The 24,796-nt window shown below is 44.7% G+C and overlaps 1 protein-coding gene across 9 annotated transcripts in view; it reads right to left on the bottom strand.

Moving 5' to 3' along the window:
* Nucleotides 1-24,796, bottom strand: part of PHC2 (polyhomeotic homolog 2) — a 200,343-nt gene that overhangs the window by 7,876 nt on the left and 167,671 nt on the right. For 3 of the 9 annotated variants that reach the window (XM_063436118.1, XM_063436120.1, XM_063436117.1), the window contains 8 exons: nt 22,648-22,809; nt 21,483-21,560; nt 18,202-18,366; nt 11,794-11,883; nt 11,053-11,347; nt 9,533-9,903; nt 8,644-8,818; nt 395-603 (listed from right to left, as the gene is read on the bottom strand). In XM_063436118.1, coding sequence (XP_063292188.1) covers nt 395-603; nt 8,644-8,818; nt 9,533-9,903; nt 11,053-11,347; nt 11,794-11,883; nt 18,202-18,366; nt 21,483-21,560; nt 22,648-22,809 — 1,545 coding nt within the window. Of the gene's footprint in view, nt 1-394; nt 604-3,209; nt 3,279-3,575; nt 3,652-3,850; nt 4,218-8,643; nt 8,819-9,532; nt 9,904-11,052; nt 11,348-11,793; nt 11,884-18,201; nt 18,367-21,482; nt 21,561-22,647; nt 22,810-24,796 lie in introns of those variants that run through there. The other 6 variants (XM_063436119.1, XM_063436123.1, XM_063436122.1 and 3 more) reach the window with 6 other exon arrangements.

A 24,796-nucleotide genomic window follows, 5' to 3' on the forward strand; every position in this document is an offset into this window, starting at 1 on the left:
AGAGAGGCAGGGTTTCCAATCAGTAAACAACAGAAATGTAATATTACAGATTAAGTTATGACATTGTTCTCTGTAGCAAACTACAAGCATTATTCACTAAAACTATACATTGCACAGAACTTACAACTTACAAGGAAATTCAAATTTTAAGCCAATATAGGCCAACTGAGGAATATCTCCAAGTCATCTATTCTGGTTTAACATTTGTAATTTTCTTGTCGGTTCCTGACATTTCCCATCTTAGCTAATAAACATAATTGAGTTGTGGAATATGAGGATAAGTCAAACTGATTACGGGGGTTCTACTCCCCGAGTTACAAAAAAGCATTAACCCTGTGGTCTGTTATTTCCCCTATATGCACCAAATTGGGGTACAAAGCACAGTTTGTCATACCGGGAAGGGTTGGGCTCCTTCTTGGATCACGAAGCCTTCGATGACGTGTGTGAGGATTTGGGGTCTCACCACAGCTTGTGGAGGTTTATTCTCACCGTTGTGGGGTGTGGAGCCAGTGGCGGCAGCAGGCACAGTGGAGGAGCCAGTCCCTGAGGTCATGTCCAATGCAGGATGAGGGTTTGGGTCAGGAAAGGCAGGCTGACCGACGTCTGCAGGATAAGAAAACGGGTGAATGGAATTTGTACTCGGTATGTATATGATGATCAGAGTCAGAATTTACCTGAAAACTAGTTCTAAAGACCAGACCTAACCTGCGGCTAGTAATGGTAGTTAAAGATGGTGCCAAAACAGATTCACAGCTCTGAGAAAGCCAAGCCAGATATTATTTGCAGTATCATTTTTAGAAAAAATAGAACACTGCAGATAAATAGGCAGGGCAGAAATGGTGGGCTAACTAAGCAAAACCAGTTGGTTATTAAAAACAAACAAACCCAACATGGAGAACTAGAACCGGCCATTTAACTGCAAAATTCCAGTCAATGACAGAATAGATCATTCTACCAAGACTACCGCCCTACCACTCCTACTGTGCATCAATTCCATGTATCCACACCATCAGCCGAAGCCATGTAGAAATGTAACCGTGGCTCCAGCTGTGTGTGAAGTAAATGGTGACATTAGGGAATGGGGTGGTGGGGACATTATTCTGAGATCACAGTGATTATGGTTTTAATGACTGAAATCAAACTGAATTATCTGCTAAAAAAAAAAAAAAAAAAAAATAACAAACCAACCACAGATTGACTTTGTTGTGATGCGAGAAGTGCCAGGACCACAATGACAGAAAGGGACTTTCTGATCGCCTAGGCAGAGCTTTATTGAATGTCAGGTATGAATTGGCCTTACTTGGTATAAATAAAATATACTTTAGCAAATAGACAGGTGAAAGCCCCAGCAATTCTCCAGTACTCACAGTTTTATTGGGGGTCCTGAGTTCAAGGCGACTACATACAGTGGCTTTATTGGGGGTCCTAAATTTAAGGTGACTAGACCCGGTAGCTTTATTGGGGGCCTAGAGTTTAAGGCGACTGCATACCGTGGCTTTATTGGGGGCCCAGAGTTTAAGGTGACTAGACCCGGTAGCGTTATTGGGGGCCTAGAGTTTAAGGTGACTAGACACGATGGCTTTATTGGGGGCCTAGAGTTTAAGGCGACTAAATACGGTGGTGTTATTGGGGGTCCCGAGTTTAAGGCGACAACATACAGTGGCTTTATTGGGGCCCTAGAGTTTAAGGCGACTGCATACGGTGGCTTAATTGGGGCCCCAGAGTTTAAGGCGACTAAATACGGTGGCTTTATTGGGGGCCTAGAGTTTAAGGCGAATACATACAGTGGCTTTTTTGAGGGCCTAGAGTTTAAGGCGACTAGACACGGTGGCTTTATTGGGGGCCTAGAGTTTAAGGCGACTAAATACGGTGGTGTTATTGGGGGTCCCGAGTTTAAGGCGACAACATACAGTGGCTTTATTGGGGCCCTAGAGTTTAAGGCGACTGCATACGGTGGCTTAATTGGGGCCCCAGAGTTTAAGGCGACTAAATACGGTGGCTTTATTGGGGGCCTAGAGTTTAAGGCGAATACATACAGTGGCTTTTTTGAGGGCCTAGAGTTTAAGGCGACTAGACACAGTGGCTTTATTGGGGGTCCCGAGTTTAAGGCGACTACATACAGTGGCTTTATTGGGGCCCCAGAGTTTGAGGCGACTACATACAGTGGCTTTATTGGGCTGGAGTTTAAGGCGACTACATACAGTGGTTTTATTGGGGGCCCAGAGTTTAAGGTGACTACATACAGTGGCCCCAGAGTTTGAGGCAACTACATACAGTGGCTTTATTGGGGCCCCAGAGTTTGAGGCAACTACATACAGTGGCTTTATTGGGGCCCCAGAGTTTGAGGCAACTACATACAGTGGCTTTATTGGGGGCCTAGAGTTTAAGGTGACTACATGCGGTGGCTTACTGGACACCATAGGTAGTAACAGTTTGAAAGATGCCAGGTACCCCTACTGTGCTTTCAAAATTGCCAAACCACCACATCTTCCTAGACACACTTTGGGAGAGTGCATAAAAAGTGCTGCCCTGCCGAACAGCAAATTCATATGCTTCATTCAGGGGAATAAATCCCAAAGGACCCACTTTGAGTAGCTATCGGGTGTTCCTGCTGCAGTACAGGAGTGCTGCTTATTACAGGGAAGAACTTTTCATGTACTGCACATCAGCACACATGATTTCCTCTAACACATGTGCACCCCAGGTTCTAAATAATCACCCCAAAACAGCAAACAGCGCAGAAAGGACCCAGTATGCAATCACAATTACAGAGAGACAGGGCTTATTCAATAAAAAGTAGCACCTGAATACTTAGATGACAGCATTTTTCCACTTTGGGTAATCTGACCTAAATTTGAAAAGGACTTTGAATTCTCACTTTAGTTAATAATCCTGACGGATATTTAGGCTTCGATCCTTTTAATAACTGCAATCCCAGAAGGAGCATCGCCCACATTATAAATGATTAATATTTACCATTTGGAGAGAAATGAATGATTAAACATTAGTAACAACACCTGACAGCTGTCATATCTGCCTGCCAATAAACACAGACTGTGCCCGGCCGTATAGTGGCACTATACGAAATGTGCCACCCTGCAACATTTACAGTTCATCTGCCACAAGATGGAAATCAAATAGTCATGGCAAATCCTCTGGCAGTACATACAATGTGCATACTGCAAGGCAGCACCCAACAGCATACAAACCTGGATCTCCTAGCTCACAGCGCAGCGGATCAAAGGAGGGGGGTTCCCAGATATTTCCTAAACAAATGTCCCTACTCCATGCTGTGGGGCAATACATGAAGAATGCTGCCATGCAGTATTGAGAATTCACACAGGGCTGGAGAGAAGGTAATTAATCTGGAATACGCTCTGTATAATGATACACACAAGTCATTAAATTAATTAGTCCATCCTTTTCTGAATCATTCATTTTCCTTGTAGCCCTGGGAAGTTTACAGGCTGCAGGGCAGAACGTTCAATCCACGAGTAGGAACCCACATACACCCCTAGGTTACAGCAGCAAAAACTTAACAGCAAACTAAATTATCACCAGCGAAATGTTCAAACCTTACAGAGAACATCCATCACAACTCTCAACATCACTAATGGGGTAGTTGGAGCAGGTGCTCACATTTAGGCAGCAGTAAGTAGGGAGGGGTCTTGTTAAGAAAGTTTCTGTCATTAATCTGCAGCCCATCCCTTAACATTCCAAGTAAACAATCCAGGCACCATGTGCGCTTCCCAAATACTCAACTCCCAGAACACCACGGGGCACGTCCCAAAATCTACCAGAACAGCATCAGTTCAGTGTTTCAGAACACGGGACAAAACAAGAGGCAAACCTGGAGTCTGCACTATCTTCAGTCTCAGCACTCCAGTAAGCTGGACTCACACTCCACAGATGAGCTGCAGGGATCTTTGGTGGTCAGTAGTCTGATGGGGAGTGTCCCATACCCCCTGTGGATGTGGTCACCTGGCACCGCATGGTCCTTTGTTGTGATATGTTCACAGGGTGAAGGGGACAGAGTGGCCCTCTGCAGCCAGACTGCCTGGGACTCACAGGCCTCAGCCTTGTCTTACTAAAGCCGGCACATTGTCCATGTACGGCCCCCTCACCCAGCTTCCATGAGACAATGAATGAGCAGCACAGTCTTTGTAAGCTCCCCCTGAGTGAGCCTGGGCTGCCCGTCCCCTCACTCCCTCCTCCAATCCCACAGCCCAGGCATAGCCAGGGAGGAGAATCCGAAAAGAAAACAAGAGGGAGGAGGGAGCTCCAAACATGAGCAGCTGCTCTACCATAATACCAGCTGTCCCTGTGTGTCTGCATGGAGGCTCACAAAGCTGGGGCTTGATGAGGGCTATTGGTGTTTGTGGGTGTACGTACATTGGGGATCACAAAACTTGAGGTGTATGCACATTATTGGGTGATAACAAAACGGGGAGTATATGTGCATTATGGGGGTCACAAAACTGAGTGTGTGCGCGCATTATTGTGGTATTACAAAACTGGGGGTGTATGCGCATTATTTGAGTAACAGCTGTGAAGGTGCATTACTGGGGCCACGCTGTGAAGGAGGTTATGTGTTCTGTAGGGGCCACACAGCTGGGTGTATGGTTATTATTGGGGTCACATAGCTGGGTGTGTGTAGTTATAATTGGGGTCACACAACTGGATGTATGTATTTTGGGGTCACACAGCTGGGTGTGTGGTTATAATTGGGGTCACACAGCTAGATGTGTGGTTATTATTGGGGTCACACAGCTAGATGTGTGGTTATTATTGGGGTCACACAGCTAGATGTGTGGTTATTATTGGGGTCACACAGCTGGGTGTGTGGCTATGATTGGGGTCACACAGCTAGATATGTGGTTATTATTGGGGTCACACAGCTGGGTGTGTGGTTATTATTGAGGTCTCACAGCTGGGTGTGTGGTTATGATTGGGGTCACAGCTGGGTGTGTGGTTATTATTGAGGTCTCACAGCTGGGTGTGTGGTTATGATTGAGGTCACAGCTGGGTGTGTGTGGTTATTATTGGGGTCACACAGTAAGGTGTGTAGTTATTGGGGTCACAGCTGGATGTATGGTTTTTGGGGTCACACAGCTGGGTGTGTGGTTATGATTGTGGTCTGACCGCTGGATGTATCGTTATTGTGGTCACACAGATGGGTGTGAGATTACTGGGGTTGTATGTGCATTATTGGGGTCTAATGGGGGTTGTATGTTAAGGTGTTACATATGTTAAGTGCACACTACTGGGGGTTCAGGGTCAACTGTGGGTTCACAAAGCTTGTGGTGCATTGCCAATTCTGGGGTCAGAAAGGAAAGAGAAGCATTCTTGGCATCACTGTGGGGTGTACATGCATTATACAGGTAACATAACTGAGGGTATATGTGCATTACTGGGGTTAAACTGCTGGGGGTGAGAGTATCAAGTATTTATGGGTAGCTGCTCTCTCACCCGACAGCAAAGTGTGGGCATGAACCCACTAGCTGACTGGTAACAGCAATGTGTGTCCCCACCCACTGACATGAGGAGCAACCTCCACACAGGAGGGGGGGAGGAGCACATACTGTCCCTGACAGGTGCAACTAACCCCGGCCTCCGGTGGTAGGAAACACAGTGCCATGGATGTGTGGCACAGTTCAGGACAGCTGGGGCAGTGCCCTAGCATTGTACCAGCTTTAAGAGCTTGATGCTCCTGATCATCCTTCACTCCACATTCCTCTAGATTAGATTCACGTTCAGCATTGTGCCGCCAACAAAGCACACATATCTCACAGAACTTCTTCCATGGAGCCCTGGGGAGCACACACCACCTTCAATGAGCACCATGAGGTGCCAGAGGCCTCCATTTAAATCCAGATTTAATTAACCCTGATGTGCCCAAGGGGCTGCTGTATGCTAATTATTCCCCGTGCAGGATCTAACACTTTATTCCCATGTTGGTTGATTCTGCAATGTGACTCTTGTGAACAGCTCACAGTCTACCTGACTAATGAACAGCAGATATTCCATCTAATGTTTCAGAATATTTATAAAATGCCAGCAATGTCCAGCACTGTATGGAATATAACATACACATAGTCCTGTTCTGGAGAGCTTACAATCTAAACACCTGTTCTGAAACTGCACGTGTTTTTTTCTTTTTCCTTTTCTTTTTTGATCATATTGTAAAACACAAAACAAATGGAGTCTTTGATGGAAAAACAACTGTAAACAATCACATCTAAAAATGTCCACCTGGGTTTATTAAATGACTATTTTACTGATGAATAAAACATTTGGAAGTCTGACATTATTATAATAAAATAACCGTCCTTTAAGTCACGCAGAGCCGTATTTTTAGTGGGGTGTAAAGGCTGCAGATTTGTGTGTCAATCAGAAAGAAAGGTGAAACTCCTAATAAAGAACTTTCCACGCGCCATAATCATTACAGCTCACTGCAGTGGTTGTGGTGCACTAAGGATTTGGGAGCTATCCGTCTCCTTATCCAAATCATAGTGTGCTGCTCCAGCACCCACAGCCCACACCCTCTGCTGCCATCAAGAAAACTTAGAATTTCTGATTATTAGACCATCACGATTGCTGCAATTAGTATCATCGATTTGCATAGAAATAGGAATAAATGCGATGGTTTTTTTGCAGCGCCAACGATGCATTTCATGCAAGAGTGACTCTGCAGTGTTCAGCGGCTGACATTGGATGCTGGATATTAAATGGACACTCCACTGCCCAAAATAAAAATCACCATTTAGTAGATAAAATACATGAAAACATGCAGCCTTTTAAATATGCATTTTTTTTATTGAGGGTATATCTAAAAAATGCTCATGAAAGCTACAGATCTCTTGTCTGCAGCCTCCCCTTCTAACCCCGCCCACACTTTCTGTGGCTGTCCAATCACAGACTTCCCAGTGCAGCTCAATGAGAAGTCTTTGCAAGGCAGGTGCTCTGGGCAATTGCTGCCTCTTGAGTTTAGCTCCTCTGAGCTAACCAAACCAGGAAGTAACTGGACCAGTTGTCTGATTGACAGTCAGGGGGTGAGGTGTAACAAGGTTCATTTATAAAATTGTGAATTTCTATTGAAATCTGCACTTTTTGCAAGCTGAAAAAAACAGGCCACACTCTTCAAACAATTCAGCAAACTAAAGGGCTTTAGGGGTCTGAAATGACAATTTAAGCTCCATGATCATGGTGCCTGGTTGACACTCCTGGCATACTCTTCATTCAGTTATCCACAAACATGGACTGTTAGTGTCATGTCGATGAGAGGTAGGTAGGAATCTTTCAGCCATAGGAATGTTTTTCAATTTATGTCACAGAGAAAAATGGCAGTTCTTAATTAAAACAGGAAAAAGTCTAAAATGTTAAAGTACTCACTTCCTACATGTAAACTTTATTGCATTGTGAACATGCTTCATTCAATGTACTCCCCAGATCTCTTGGGTGTACAGGGCATTAACATCATATGAACTGCTTGGCTGTAAGACAATGAGCTCATCGTCATGGCACGCATGCTGGATTATTCCAGGGTGAGGGAGATTCAGGTGGACGGAGTTGCTGTCATGGATCCCTGCTGGTGTACACAACTTAGGGATTTGGGGGGAATTTATAAACTTATTACAAACAAAACAGTTCCAATCACATTGGAAAATAGAATCCTCCTGGTGGTCCGTTGGTTTCGGAGGTGATTGCACCACTTTTCGGTTTATTAAATATCTTTACAAATCGCTCCATTTATGGCCCAAGGCTGCAGTCCCCGTGGAGTTGGGGAAAAAACGAACCTGCAGAGGATGGACACGGAACGCGGAGGTAGGACTAGCATTGCCCGTGATGCTGTCTGCATTACTAATGACAGGTTTTGCCATAAAGGAGGCATATTATACAGGCTAGGCAAACAAGCAATGTAGCACACCCAGAGAACTGATATGGGCCGAGCATGCTTAAACCTCACAAAACATATGTATAGAAAGCGTTGGTAGACAGCAGGAAAAGGGTCTGAAAATGGTACTGTCCCACCAAAGTTGTAACTGTTGGTAAGAATGCTAGTATGAAAATGGAACAAGCATCCGAGTTTTAAACACACACTCAGGAAGTGATCCAGAGCACATTCTATCTGCGTGAGTGCTTAGAGCTCTGAACAAGCAGGCAAAATCTTTCCTCTCTATCAGCCAAGTCACAAAATTACACCATCACCGTGAATCCTGGGAAATAATTTGTGGAGCCAACATAATTACTGTGAATAAAGGATCTGCAGTGATTATGGAGCATAAAAGAGCAACATCCATGTATATCAGATCATTTTATAATAATATAGAAATGGTTTAAGGCCTGGCTAGTAACCTAGGAGTTTCCATCTTAAGCCCTGTTAATATGATTATGAAATCATAAACTTCCAGCTGTGATTTCACCTCCAGCTATTTGGCCTGAATATGAAATTCTCTATGAATTCCTGAAAATTTACAGCTATGTGATTATACCCGTTTAGTCCAATAACTGTCTACTAAACAATATTTTTCCCACCACCACCTGAACCAAAAAAAAATAAACTTTCTCCACCGTGAGTTTTTCGGGCTCTGGCTGAGTAGTATATTTCTTATAGAATATATTCAATATATCATGATACGTTACCATTTGGCAAGGATCTGCTCTGTTCTGAGGTTTCTGTAATGCCGACGGTGGGTTGAGATGGAGATGGTAAGCCCCGGGATCCGTGAATTAAAGATGGATTAACAGATACATTCTTTGGTGGCAGAGTGTTGTGCTTCGTAGTGTCGTCTGGGGGTGGTGGTGGTGTTGGTGGGGTCTGTGAGACGAGACATTGATTTTAATGAAGTGAATTTCTGATCGTGTGTAACTACACAGCGACAAATTGAACATTTACTGTCTGTCCAGGACACTGATTAAAAAATAAAACACATTTTTATAATCAGATGGGAAAAGAAATGTATTATTTACACTGCCAATATCTCCTAATAATATATTTTTTAATATTGGTATAAAGGGAGAATCTGTAAGATATTGCCATATTTAACGCTGGCATCAGGGGGTATTAATATATCGCCATATTGAACACTAGCATGTGGAGGATAGTTAGATATTGCCATATTGAACACTGGCATGTGGAGGATAGTTAGATATTGCCATATTGAACACTGGCATGTGGAGGATAGTTAGATATTGCCATATTGAACACTGGCATGTGGAGGATAGTTAGATATTGCCATATTGAACACTGGCATGTGGAGGATAGTTAGATATTGCCATATTGAACACTGGCATGTGGAGGATAGTTAGATATTGCCATATTGAACACTGGCATGTGGAGGATAGTAAGATATTGTCATATATAACACGGAGATGGAGGGCAGTAAGATATTACTTCTAAGTTCACATGAGCTGTTTTGGCCTAAATGTTGCAATTTGGGTTTCAATTCAGTACAATTCAATATTCTAGTGACTAAACCCCTAGGAGGGCAATCAGTAAACACACTATATATGCTTCCTATTGTGCACTTACCGCCCCTGTAGGTGCTTGAATATGAAGAATAACGGCTGAACTTTGCGAGAGAGGCTGGCAATGCAATGTGGACTTGTGCCCTTCCTGTAGGATCCTCCCAGACAAGCCAGTGCAGGCCTGGGCAGCAGGCATGTGAACCGCAGAGCTGGGCCTCTGTCCACTCGTCTCCACACATGTAGAGATTGCATTCGGTGGAGCCTGGGATGTCACTGGGGGGGCGCTGAAACACTGACCCACCTGCGGCTGGTGGTTGAGAGGCTGCAGCGGGGAGCTGATCTGAGCAACAGGGAGGACAGGGCGAGGCTGGATCTGCTGCTGAATGACAAACTGGTGCTGAATCTGTTTTTGCTGCATCAACTGATGTGTGTAGGCTGTCAGAAAGAAATACGGGTTTTAATGCATTATGAAGTATGAGTTAGAGCAGGCTTCCCCAAACTACAGCCCTTCAGATGTTGCTAGACTACAACTCCCATGATTCTCAGCCTATCTATTTAATTCATAGAATCATGGGAGTTGTAGTTCAGCAACATCTGGAGGGCCGGAGTTTGGGGAAGTCTGAGTTAGAGGATTAAACTGTGCCTGGAAAAATGCAAGGAGACGTCTTTCACTTTCTGGATTCATGTTTGAAGTATGTATGGTGAACGGGGGAGCTCCCAGGCTGAAATTTCAGGGTTACAGATCATGCAGATCTATCACATCAGCTGAAAGTTCCAAGGCTGGCTGGGAGTTTGTGGGTTCTAGGGAAGGCGGACTCAGCTTTTTAAGAGAGTTGGAGGATAGAGTTTTTAGGAAAGAGCAACATGACTGATGGTAGTGGGAGAGCTTGGGAAGACTGATACCCCCTTCTCGTAGAAATGATGTCAATCTATGGACTTTACAAGTGGTGTATCTAGTGTTATCACCATTACTCTGTGTGTTATAGAGCTGAACAAAGGATCTATAACATGCAAGATCTACCCCACTCGGTCCTACTGTAGGTGACGTCTTCAACCAGCAACCTAGAAAGGTAGCAGCACCCGGGTTGGTGAATAAAGTGAATGCTATTGTAGTTGGCATTTTGTTTTCTCCGTATACACTGGCGTATTATCATAGGTCCGTTCCTGCTAGTGGAAACAATGACAAATGCTTGGTTTGAGTGCTGCTCATTTATTTATTACTCAGGATTGAAAATAGTTGCCACGACAACTGCCTCTCCATCGCAAGAGGGAAGACTGAATTCATCACTGTGACCAAGTGACCCAGTTATGTATCTCACCCACGACAGCCCTAGCCCATACCTGGGAAGGCCCCCCCATTTAGTTAATTATTCTGAATACAAAACCTCTCATTTCTAGAGATACACAAAGAAAAGGAAAGGAAAATGTTTCAAGCAAGACTGACATAAAGGCAGAGAGGGAGGTGGAATTCATAGACTTTCTATCCTGGGTTTCCAGGACTCGAGAATGCCTGCTTTTCAGAGACAATATGGATTAGATACCGAACAGGTGGGATTCTCCTCTAGAGGTTTAACAGGCAGTTACCTGGAGAAATAATGGAGTGTGCAGTGACAGGAACCAAAGGCCTGTGGTTTGTCATCCCTCGGGTATCTGCACTCTGGCTTTCCATCTTCTTGTGAGTGTCTGATGTGTCACCGGGGCCTCCTCGCATCGCTGGTAGGAGCACATGTCCGGCAGGCTTGGTGTGAGCGGAGCTGCTGACCGTTTGGAGGCTGATGTTGCTTGAGGGTGGCTTCATGGCGAGGCTGGGAAGGTGAGATTGGGTGCTCAGAGCTCCAGCTGTTGTAACATGTTTTCCTCGCACTGCGAGATTCTGGACCTGAAACACAAAGGGCAACATCTGCACCATGACCTCGCAAGGCACCTGTGTGATTGGAAGGCGAGGTGGCGCAGGAATACAAAATGAGTTTTGATTAAATGAAGAATATAGCTTTTCCAAGCAGGAGTCTGGCTATAGTTAGTGTCATCATGACGTCACGGGTAATCTGTTGGAGAGAATGCCAGCTGTATCTGGGTAGTGGAGTAGGGTTGTAGGAAGGGGATGAGGAAAAATGCATAGTTTAGCTATAGCAGAAGTTCTTCTCACTTGTCACGCCAATAAAGTATGATAGGATTGTATTATGGAATTGACTGATGGCTGAACACTGTAAAGTCTCCGCTTGCTCTTGCTGGACAGGAGATATTTACAGATTGCATTGTGTTGTTTGTGTTTTACCGCCTCCGTGGATTTCATAGCTTAGTAATGGAATTTAGAGAGATTCCTACCTGGCTACTGCAGATTGGGGTTTGAGAGCTGGATCCTGCATTGATCTCGGACTGGACACTAGTCACGGTTGCAGTAGGTGTGAAGATCAGCTAAGGGATAAAAGAACAGAATGTCCTAGGATATTAGCAAACTGCAAAAGGTTACAGCTGATCCCTGAAGTTACATCAATGTATAAATTCCCAAACAGCTACTGCACAGAATGGGTCAGTCGCACGGCTAATTAATAAACTAGGCAGAGAATGGGTCAGCCACAAGGCTTATCATTAACTGGGCAGAGAATGGGTCAGCCACAAGGCTTATCATTAACTGGGAAGAGAATGGGTCAATCGCACGGCTAATCATTAACTGGGCAGAGAATGGGTCAGTCGCACGGCTAGTTCATTAACTGGGCAGAGAATGGGTCAGTCGCACGCCTAGTCCATTAACTGGGCAGAGAATGGGTCAGTCGCACGGCTAGTTCATTAACTGGGCAGAGAATGGGTCAGTCACACGGCTAGTTCATTAACTGGGTGTAGAGAATGGGTCAGTCGCACGGCTAATTCATTAACTGGGCAGAGAATGGGTCAGTCGCACGGCTAGTTCATAAACTGGGTGTAGAGAATGGGTCAGTCGCACGGCTAATCATTAACTGGGCAGAGAATGGGTCAGTCGCACGGCTAGTTCATAAACTGGGTGTAGAGAATGGGTCAGTCGCACGGCTAGTTCATAAACTGGGTGTAGAGAATGGGTCAGTCGCACGGCTAGTTCATAAACTGGGTGTAGAGAATGGATCAGTCGCACGGCTAGTTCATTAACTTGGCAGAGAATGGGTTAGTTGCATGGCTAGTTCATTAACTGGGTGTAGAGAATGGGTCAGTCGCACGCCTAATTCATAAACTGGGCAGAGAATGGGTCAGTCGCACGGCTAGTTCATTAACTGGGCAGAGAATGGGTCAGTCGCACGGCTAGTTCATAAACTGGGCAGAGAATGGGTCAGTCGCACGGCTAGTTCATTAACTGGGTGTAGAGAATGGGTCAGTCGCACGCCTAATTCATTAACTGGGCAGAGAATGGGTCAGTCGCACGGCTAGTTCATAAACTGGGCAGAGAATGGGTCAGTCGCACGGCTAGTTCATTAACTGGGTGTAGAGAATGGGTCAGTCGCACGCCTAATTCATTAACTGGGCAGAGAATGGGTCAGTCGCACGGCTAGTTCATAAACTGGGTGTAGAGAATGGGTCAGTCGCACGGCTAGTTCATTAACTGGGTGTAGAGAATGGGTCAGTCGCATGCCTAATTCATTAACTGGGCAGAGAATGGGTGAGTTGCACGGCTAGTTCATTAACTGGGCAGAGAATGGGTCAGTCACACGGCTAGTTCATTAACTGGGTGTAGAGAATGGGTCAGTCGCACGGCTAATTCATTAACTGGGCAGAGAATGGGTCAGTCGCACGGCTAGTTCATAAACTGGGTGTAGAGAATGGGTCAGTCGCACGGCTAATCATTAACTGGGCAGAGAATGGGTCAGTCGCACGGCTAGTTCATAAACTGGGTGTAGAGAATGGGTCAGTCGCACGGCTAGTTCATAAACTGGGTGTAGAGAATGGGTCAGTCGCACGGCTAGTTCATAAACTGGGTGTAGAGAATGGATCAGTCGCACGGCTAGTTCATTAACTTGGCAGAGAATGGGTTAGTTGCATGGCTAGTTCATTAACTGGGTGTAGAGAATGGGTCAGTCGCACGCCTAATTCATAAACTGGGCAGAGAATGGGTCAGTCGCACGGCTAGTTCATCAACTGGGCAGAGAATGGGTCAGTCGCACGGCTAGTTCATAAACTGGGCAGAGAATGGGTCAGTCGCACGGCTAGTTCATTAACTGGGTGTAGAGAATGGGTCAGTCGCACGCCTAATTCATTAACTGGGCAGAGAATGGGTCAGTCGCACGACTAGTTCATTAACTGGGTGTAGAGAATGGGTCAGTCGCACGGCTAGTTCATTAACTGGGTGTAGAGAATGGGTCAGTCGCATGCCTAATTCATTAACTGGGCAGAGAATGGGTGAGTTGCACGGCTAGTTCATTAACTGGGTGTAGAGAATGGGTCAGTCGCACGGCTAGTTCATTAACTTGGCAGAGAATGGGTTAGTTGCATGGCTAGTTCATAAACTGGGTGTAGAGAATGGGTCAGTCGCACGGCTAGTTCATAAACTGGGCAGAGAATGGGTCAGTCGCACGGCTAGTTCATTAACTGGGTGTAGAGAATGTGTCAGTCGCACGCCTAATTCATTAACTTGGCAGAGAATGGGTTAGTTGCATGGCTAGTTCATTAACTGGGTGTAGAGAATGGGTCAGTCGCACGCCTAATTCATAAACTGGGCAGAGAATGGGTCAGTCGCACGGCTAGTTCATTAACTGGGTGTAGAGAATGGGTCAGTTGCATGGCTAGTTCATTAACTGGGTGTAGAGAATGGGTCAGTCGCACGGCTAGTTTAATAACAGGGCAGAGAATAGACCAGTCGCACTGCTAGTTCCGTTACAGGGCAGCGAATGGGTCAGTCGCATGGCTAGTTCATTAACTTGGCAGAGAATGGGTTAGTTGCATGGCTAGTTCATTAACTGGGCAGAGAATGGGTTAGTTGCATGGCTAGTTCATTAACTGGGTGTAGAGAATTGGGTCAGTTACACGGCTTGTTCGTTATTGTTAGTTTGGTAACTGGGAAGAGAATGGTTCAGTCGCATGATTAATCCATTAACTGGGCAGAGAATAGGACAGTCGCACGGCTAGTTTAATAACTGGGCAGAGAATAGACCAGTCGCACTGCTCGTTCCGTTACAGGGCAGAGAATAGGTCAGCCACATGGCTAGTTTAATAACTGGGCAGAGAATAGATCAGTCGCACTGCTAGTTCCGTTACAGGGCAGAGAATAGATCAGTTGCACTGCTAGTTCCGTTACAGGGCAGGGAATGGGTCAGTCGCAAGGCTAGTTCATTAACTGGGCAGAGAATAGGTCAGCCACACGGCTAGTTTAATAACTGGGCAGAGAATAGATCAGTCGCAGTGCTAGTTCAGTTACAGGGCATGGAATGGGTCAGTCGCACGGCTAGTTCATTAACTGGGCAGAGAATGGGTCAGTTACACGGCTACTTCATTAACTGGGCAGGGAATGGGTCAGTCGCATGGCTAGTTCATTAACTGGGCAGAGAATGGGTCAGTTACACGGCTACTTCATTAACTGGGCAGGGAATGGGTCAGTCGCATGGCTAGTTCATTAACTGGGTGTAGAGAATGGGTCAGTCACATGGCTAGTTTAATAACTGGGCAAAGAATGGATCAGTCGCACTGCTAGTTCCGTTACAGGGCAGGGAATGGGTCAGTTGAACAGCTAGCTCATTAACTGGGCAGAGAATAGGTGAGTCGCACGGCTAGTTCATTAACTGGGTGCAGAGAATGGGTTAGTTGCATGGCAAGTTCATTATCTGGGTGTAGAGAATGGGAAAGTCACACGGCTAGTTCATTAACTGGTTGTAGAGAATGGGTTAGTTGCATGGCTAGTTCATTAACTGGGTGTAGAGAATGGGTTAGTCGCATGGCCACTTCATTAACTGGGCAGAGAATGGGTGAGTTGCATGGCTAGTTCATTAACTGGGTGTAGAGAATGGATCAGTCGCACAGCTAGTTCATTAACTGGGTGTAGTGAATGGATCAATCGCACGGCTAGTTCATTAACTGGGTGTAGAGAATGGGTTAGTCGCACGGCTTGTTCATTAACTGGGCAGAGAATGGGTCAGTTACACGGCTACTTCATTAACTGGGCAGGGAATTGGTCAGTCGTATGGCTAGTTCATTAACTGGGCAGAGAATGGGTCAGTTGCACGGCTAGTTCATTAACTGGGTGTAGAGAATTGATCAATCGCACGGCTAGTTCATTAACTGGGTGTAGAGAATGGGTTAGTCGCACGGCTTGTTCATTAACTGGGCAGAGAATGGGTCAGTCACACGGCTAGTTCATTAACTGGGTGTAGAGAATGGATCAGTCGCACGGCTAGTTCATTAACTGGGCAGAGAATGGGTTAGTCGCACGGCTAGTTCATTAACTGGGCAGAGAATGGGTTAGTTGCATGGCCACTTTATTAACTGGGCAGAGAATGGGTGAGTCGCACAGCTAGTTCATTAACTGGGCAGAAAATGAGTTAGCTGCATGGCTAGTTCATTAACTGCGCAGAGAATGGGTTAGCTGCATGGCTAGTTCATTAACTGGGTGTAGAGAATGGGTCAGTTACATGGCTAGTTCATTAAGTGTAGAGAATGGGTCAGTCGAAAGGCTAGTTCATTAACTGGGCAAAGAATGGATTAGTCACACGGCTAGTTTAATAACTGGGCAGTGAATGGATCAGTCGCACTGTCGAACCGCTAGTTCCGTTACAGGGCAGGGAATGGGTCAGTTGAACAGCTAGTTCATTAACTGGGCAGATAATGGGAGACAGAGGGAACCCTGGGCCAGTGAACTAATAAAAACAACATAATTTCCCCAACATTGTCTAACCTACCCACTAGGGGGCAGAAGAGATTAAATGTAGGTGCAGGAGGTGATTATTGATACACTGACAAGGTTATTCACTAAGGTAAGAACTGCAGGGAATACCAAGTGAATGTCAAACTTTAGGCTAAACTTGTCAATTTTAGAAAAAACAAATTCATCTAAGTAAATTCAGGGTTCAGTTTGGCTATTTTGGTCTTTGAATTCCCAGCAATCCACACTTCAGTAAATAGCTGTATTAGTCTTCACACACAAGCACTGAAAGTCTCCACATTCCCATCAAGTAACAACTTCATTCCCTCCCTCCCTACATTATACTTGCATAATTCCCTCCCTCCCTACATTATACTTGCATTTTTCCCTCCCTCCCTACATTATACTTGCATCATTCCCTCCCTACATTATACTTGCATCATTCCCCTCCCTCCCTACATTATACTTGCATTATTCCCTCCCTCCCTACATTATACTTGCATTATTCCCTCCCTACATTATACTTGCATCATTCCCTCCCTCCCTACATTATACTTGCATTATTCCCTCCCTCCCTACATTATACTTGCATTTTTCCCTCCCTACCTACATTATACTTGCATCATTCCCTCCCTACATTATACTTGTATCATTCCCTCCCTCCCTACATTATACTTGCATTATTCCCTCCCTACCTACATTATACTTGCATCATTCCCTCCCTACATTATACTTGCATCATTCCCTCCCTCCCTACATTATACTTGCATTTTTCCCTCCCTACCTACATTATACTTGTATCATTCCCCCCTCCCTATATTATACTTGCATCATTCCCTCCCTCCCTACATTATACTTGCATCATTCCCTCCCTCCCTACATTATACTTGCATCATTCCCTCCCTCCCTACATTATACTTGCATCATTCCCTCCCTCCCTACATTATACTTGCATCATTCCCTCCCTACCTACATTATACTTGCATCATTCCCTCCCTCCCTACATTATACTTGCATCATTCCCTCCCTCCCTACATTATACTTGCATCATTCCCTCCCTCCCTACATTATACTTGCATCATTCCCTCCCTCCCTACATTATACTTGCTTTATTCCCTCCCTCCCTACATTATACTTGCATCATTCCCTCCCTCCCTACATTATACTTGCATCATTCCCTCCCTCCCTACATTATACTTGCATTATTCCCTCCCTCCCTACATTATACTTGCATCATTCCCTCCCTCCATTATACTTGCATCATTCCCTCCCTACCTACATTATACTTGCATCATTCCCTCCCTCCCTACATTACACTTGCAACATTCCCTCCCTCCCTACATTATACTTGCATCATTCCCTCCCTCCCTTCATTATACTTGCATCATTCCCTCCCTCCCTACATTATACTTGCATCATTCCCTCCCTCCCTACATTATACTTGCATCATTCCCTCCCTACCTACATTATACTTGTATCATTCCCCCCTCCCTATATTATACTTGCATCATTCCCTCCCTCCCTACATTATACTTGCATCATTCCCTCCCTCCCTACATTATACTTGCATCATTCCCTCCCTCCCTACATTATACTTGCATCATTCCCTCCCTCCCTACATTATACTTGCATCATTCCCTCCCTACATTATACTTGTTATTTACTAATGTGAGAATTTAAAGAGTCATTTCAAATTTAAGGCCAGAGTAGCCAAACTGTAAGTATTGCGAATTGCAGAATTTTTCCAGTTCATCTATTTTGACTTTAAATTGACCTTGAATTCACTTTGAATTTCTCACTTCAGCAAATAATGTGAATGTGATTAATTCAAAATGGAGACGGAAACACGAATAGGATCCGAGTATTCTCAATGTCCTCATGATCTGATATCATGGCTTTCCATCACTTCTGGAGTTTACCATCTGCGCGCGTAGATACATCTGGGCCTGGCTAGCGGACAGCGCGGGTGATGTGGCGTTTCCGACAAGCACAGCCTGTTGAGTTACACCGGAGGCTGAAGCTGGCGTGGAGCTGACAGACTGCGTTCGACTGATGATTTGAGGAGAGGTTGTCAGGTTTATCTGCTGGATGATACAAAGTAACGAGAATCATATCAACACATGAAATGAATCCAGGAGAGCAGTGATACAATGACCAAAGAACTGAGTCAGCCATTTACTAATGAGGTCCAGTGGTTGCACACTGAGCAATGGCATCCAGTTAAAGGGACAGTGTAGGTACTATAACCATTTAATCTTACTGAATCCATTATAGTGCCTTAGGACCCCTGGCACTGTCCAAACCATTTCTGAGTAGTTTAAAACTGAATGGGGGGGGGGGGGGGGGTAGGTCTCTGGCCCCCACTGTTAGATGTTGCTAAGGGAGAGATTATGCACTTCCTTCCAGCTCCACTGATCCAGCAATGGGTGCTGTGATAGGCTGGAAACAGTCAGATGATAATCTCAGCCAATCACGGCAACCCACGGCTGCTCAGGCTAATACTTCCTTACTAGCAGCCCTTCACAGAAGGGGGAGTCGGCTGCTGGGAACTCTCGTTTAGCATTAAAACAATAAAAACCAAATGACAGTGCCATGGGATTCTGAAAACCATAAGCACTTCAGTTGATGAAGCAGTTACAGTGCCTGCAGTGTCCCTTTATTATGCGCAGGGACGGCCAGTTACCAACGAGGCTCGGCCAATGAAAACACAGGATAGCTGTCAGTTACTGACCAATGAGCATACACAGCTTGTTACTAAATAGGGGCAGTAGATGTCCTGTGATATGCTTTGGCCAGTAACTAACCAGGCACCTTGGCGCTGATTTTGCCAGTTACTGAATAGGTCCAGTAGATGGGTAGCAAGTGCAGCCAGTTAGAGATCTGTAAACAGACTCATTGTTCATGTTTTGATATATACAATAGACTTTTCCTAGATTTTTAAGTCAATTGTGGAGTTACAGTGACACCTTGTGGCTTTTGGTGAAATTGCACCACTATTTGAGATACAATGTGGTTTTGTAAGAATATAATATTTGTAGCAGAGCCCTAGTTCTAGCAGGGACTCTCCTCCCCTGGGTACTCAAAGATATACTCAGGAACACGTAAAACACTCCAATGGAACAGCCAGACACAGTAAAATAATCCAGGAATCTCCCACCTCATCCCCAGCCACTGGACGACACTCAGCTCTGGGGGTATAACTGATTTTTATTCACACATACATGGCTTTTATGCCATTTCACATACAGAAAATGCAAGGGTTTCAATCCCAGCATCCCTTGTGCCTGAGAGATAATTGCCTGAGTGATAATTGCCAGAGTAAACTTCTTCAATTTAATTATCTCTCAGCACAAAAAAAAATCCCCAAAATATCGTGTACCCGAAACTTCCCCCAAACATACATAGGACCCCATAAAAAGTACACTTCCTGATAGCCCCAATCTGAGTGACCAACATATCCAAGAATCACTCAGATCAGTTCGCGTGGAACTTTTGACCGGCCAGACATGAGGTGGTAGCTGAAAATAGTTCCAGGAGAATAGGTGCCCTGGCTGGTCTCTGTTCGTGAGGTTCCTGTGCAAAAACCATACAAGGGAATCTCTTGCTTTCACAATACGAATGCTCCCCCTGTTCGGTACTTTATATTTCTGTAGGTGTAGGTCGTCGTGAACAGGAACGGGCAGCGGTCGACAGTTTACCGGTGTTCGCGCGAGTGCCACGCAGAAAATAGTTCCAGGCACTCAACGACCAAGTACCACTGCCCTAGTTCGGGAGACAAGGTGGCTGCCATTCTCCCAGCCACGTGTTTAGTATTACGAAATAGCGGCCACCCAGGAGAGCATTCATTCATTTTTTCCCTTGCGGTGGTTGGTGTTAACGTTCTAATAGGGTACAGGGGTGGTCCTTGCTCGGGAGACGAATGGATTCTGTGCATATGAAGTCTCCCGAATGGCCAAAGAAGAAGCACACAAAATAACCAGCAAAACACACAAAATAACAGGGGGGAAGATAAAGACACCCAATATAGGGAATAAAAAGTAGCTTGCAAATGTCCATTCTGCTACAGTGCTCCTCCGTAATCACAGTCTGATCCTCCACGGATCGGTTTGGGGATGTCTGGGGGTGCTCACGGATCCTTTTTCCAATTCTGTCTATCTCGACATCCAGTCAGCAAATCCGTTTTGTTTCCAGGGCCGATAATGTATAGTGAAGTCAAAGGGCTGCAGCTCCAAACTCCAGCGCAGCAGCCTGGCATTGTCTCCCACCACCCAGTTTAACCAGACCAACGGGTTGTGATCCTTAGGCAAAGGGCTGTCCGTATAAATAAGGTTCTGTGTCCCTGATCTTGGCTAGTTTTCTGAATATTCTCGGGTACGTTGCGTCCGGCCATTCTAAGGCCCAGTAAGACGTTACCCTTAGTTCTAGGCGTGCTGGATCAATATAATCCTGACAATTCTTGAGGTTCCTGTGCGAAAACCATACAATGGAATCTCTTGCTTCCACTATACGAATGCTCCCCCTGTTCGGTACTTTATATCTGTCGAGCACCGTTCGTGTACGTGGTCGGGAACAGGAATGGGCAGCGATCGACAGTTTACTGGTGTTTGCGCGAGGGCCAAGCCGGAAATAGTTCCAGGCCCTCGAAGATCAAGTACCGATGCCCTCGCTCGGGAGACAACGTGTTCGGTTATACAAAATGTCGGCCACCCAGAAGATCATCTATTAATTGTTTCCCTTGCGGTTTCGCACTTAAGTGGTTGGTGTTAACATTCTAATTGGGTACATTGTTCGGGAGACAAATGAATTATTTCCGTATGAAGTCTCCCGAACGTCCAAAGAAGAACCACACGAAATAACCGGCAAAACACACAAAATAACAGGGGGGGGAGATACGGACAGCCAATATAGGGAATAAAAAGTAGCTTGCAAATGTCCATTCCGCTACAATATAAAAAAAAAGAAATTGCTCCTACAGAGGATCCCAGTCTCTTATTCCATAATAGAACGTGTCACAGAGGATCCCAGTCTCTTATTCCATAATAGAACGTGTCACAGAGGATGCCAGTCTCTTTGTCCATAATTGAATGTGTCACAGAGGATCCCAGTCTCTTATTCTGTACTAGAACATGTTACAGAGGATTACAGTCACAGTGTTTGCTTATTTTATGTTTGTAAGTGAGTAAGGGACTTAGACACTTACCGTTTGTGGTTGAGACAGATTCTGCTGACAGACGTTGGTCACAGGTGGGGTTCCTTGTCTGCTGGCAGCTAAACCGGCCTAAAATAAAATCACATGCACATACACACGGTTTAAACTATAAATGTAATTGTAGTTCTCAAATTAAAACAGTATAGACAAACTGGCATAGATAGATATACTGCGGACAAACACACATTATCATTAGACAGTTTTAAAGGACCACTAACATCACCCAGACAACTTCATCTCAATGCGGAGATCTGGGTGCAGTGGTTCTGTTTTTTTTAACCTTGCAATGTTTTGTAGAAACAGCAATGTGTACACCTCCAATGGCTCCCTTCCTGACAGCCACGAGAGTCGCTTCCCCCCAGAACGAGTGAAACTTGGTCCTGGAATTTAATCATTTGATTGGAGGTGTATTTCATTTGGCCGCGCACGCCTAGTTTCAATCCTGTGTTTCTCAATGAGAAGCAATAGATTGAAGGGGATCGTGAGTTATGTCAGCTTAGACATCAACAAAGGAATAGCTGGAGGCTGCAGTCGGAGAGCATTGGTGCTGGAAACAAGGTAAGTAGTCTTTATTTCATTTAAATGTTACTGAGGAAAGAGGGGTGGACAGTGATCACTTCGCTACAAAGGAACCTATAGTCCCGATTTAATGATTGTTATTTGGGGTACTTTAGGTTACCTTTAAATAGCATTTTAGTGAATTGATAACATTATTACATAGGGCCTTAAACCTTACCAATGAATTAACAACATTTGAGTCGCACAGAGACCTAAACTTTCTGACCCATATTATACAATTAGAGAGTTTTAAAGAACCCATGACCATTTTAATGAACTCACATCATTAGAAAATTAGTTACACAGCACTCCAAACATTATTGCTGGCACTATACCGTTATATAAATCTATAAACCTTATTACTGATATTGTACTATTAGAGCTCTACACCGTATTGCTGATATTGTACTATTAGAGCCCTAAACCGTATTGCTGATATTATACTATTAGACAGTTCCATAGAACTACAGACCTTATTACTGAATTTGCCGTATCTAAGAAGCCTTCATGGTGCTTTAGTAGCCCTTAGCCCACCCTGCTTTAGGGGTGCTTTATACATTAGAGTTAGGATTTATTTTTCTCCCAGATTCCTACTTACCTGCTGCACGGCTGCTAGGCTTTGTAGCTGAGCACTGCTGAGGTGCTGCTGTTGTTGTAGTGCTGCTGTCTGCAGCATTAGATGCTGTTGCTGCGCGGCATACATCTGCTGTAAGTACTGCGCAGCTGTGCTGGGCTGACGATGCAGGGCTTGCTGGATAACCTGTTAACCAGTTATAGTCAGTCATTCATCCTCCCAATTCCCCAACTAATTCAAAGAACTGAACAGAAAATCAGAAAGGCTGTATATTATACATATACAAAGAATTTAGCACTGTGTGTTACCGAGCCTCAGGATAAAAGATTAAATCATATTAATTGATGGGAAATCCAGGAGATCTAATTCTGGATACAGCTTGGCATTGTGTAGCATTGTAGAAGAAAAGATTGCAGATAACTCTAAAATCTACATCAATCTAAGTAGTACATATTCATCTCCGTTCTGTCCTGATTCTTGTATATACTCTGAATTCCCCCCTGAGCTATATGTGTATATATAGATATATATATACATACATACTCTGAATTCTGTCCCGGGCCGTGTATATACTCTGAATTCTGTCCCGGGCCATGTAAATACTCTGAATTCTGTCCCGGACCATGTAAATACTCTGAATTCTGTCCCGGACCATGTAAATACTCTGAATTCTGTTCCGGACCATGTATATACTCTGAATTCTGTCCCGGATCACGTATATACTCTGAATTGTGTCCCGGGCCATGTAAATACTCTGAATTCTGTTCCGGACCATGTATATACTCTGAATTCTGCCCCGGCCCATGTATATACTCTGAATTATGTCCCGGGCCATGTAAATACTCTGAATTCTGTCCCGGCCCATGTAAATACTCTGAATTCTGTCCCGGCCCATGTAAATACTCTGAATTCTGTCCCGGCCCATGTAAATACTCTGAATTCTGTCCCGGCCCATGTAAATACTCTGAATTCTGTTCCGGACCATGTATATACTCTGAATTCTGTCCCGGATCACGTATATACTCTGAATTATGTCCCGGGCCATGTAAATACTCTGAATTCTGTCCCAGGCCACGTATATACTCTGAATTCTGTCCCGGACCATGTATATATTCTGAATTCTGTCCTGAACCATGTATATACTCTGACTTCTGTCCTGGGCCACGTATATACTCTGAATTCTGTCCCGGACCATGTAAATACTCTTAATTCTGTCCCGGACCATGTATATACTCTGAATTATGTCCCGGCCCATGTATATACTCTGAATTATGTCCCGGGTCATGTATATTCTCTGAATTCTGTCCTGGACCATGTATATTCTCTGAATTCTGTCCTGGACCATGTATATACTCTGAATTCTGTCCCGGGCCATGTATATTCTCTGAATTCTGTCCTGGACCATGTATATACTCTGAATTCTGTCCCGGGCCATGTATATTCTCTGAATTCTGTCCTGGACCATGTATATTCTCTGAATTCTGTCCTGGACCATGTATATTCTCTGAATTCTGTCCTGGACCATGTATATACTCTGAATTCTGTCCCGGGCCATGTATATTCTCTGAATTCTGTCCTGGACCATGTATATACTCTGAATTCATTCCTGGGTCATGTATTTACTCAGATTTTTTTCCTGGGCAATATATACTATGAATAGGGGTTTCTTTTAATGGCTAAGTGGTAATGTATTTTTATATTTCCAGAGAGGACCAGTTCAGCAAGAGCCCCAATCACGGATATACAGCAATTTTCAATTGGTAAAAAATGTCTTGCTATAAAAAAAAGCTCATGCAGCCCTCTAATCACCCCCTTTATATTTTGGCCACATCGCCACCCTCCTGCCACTTGTATGGATTCCCCCTTGGTCCGACTTTCATATGTCCCAGTGTAATCCAAGACATTAATCAGCAGTGTTGGCCTTTCTAAGGAAGGTGTAGGACTTGCCTAAGCTTCCAGAAAAAGTTTTTTTTTTTTATAGCTCTGAACATTTTTAAATTGCCAGAATCTCTTCTGTCACCTTGTTTCCTACCTGCGGCAGAGTCAAAGTGCTGTGTCCTAACTGGGTCAATCACTTTAACACACACTTTGAGAGGGGGATGGGGTCAGAGGTTAAAAAGGTGGAAGAGGTTATTGTGTTTTCCATCCACAAAGGCTGCTAGAATATAAAAGT

Source organism: Pelobates fuscus, chromosome 11 (genome assembly GCF_036172605.1).
Source record: "Pelobates fuscus isolate aPelFus1 chromosome 11, aPelFus1.pri, whole genome shotgun sequence".
NCBI lineage: Eukaryota > Metazoa > Chordata > Amphibia > Anura > Pelobatidae > Pelobates > Pelobates fuscus.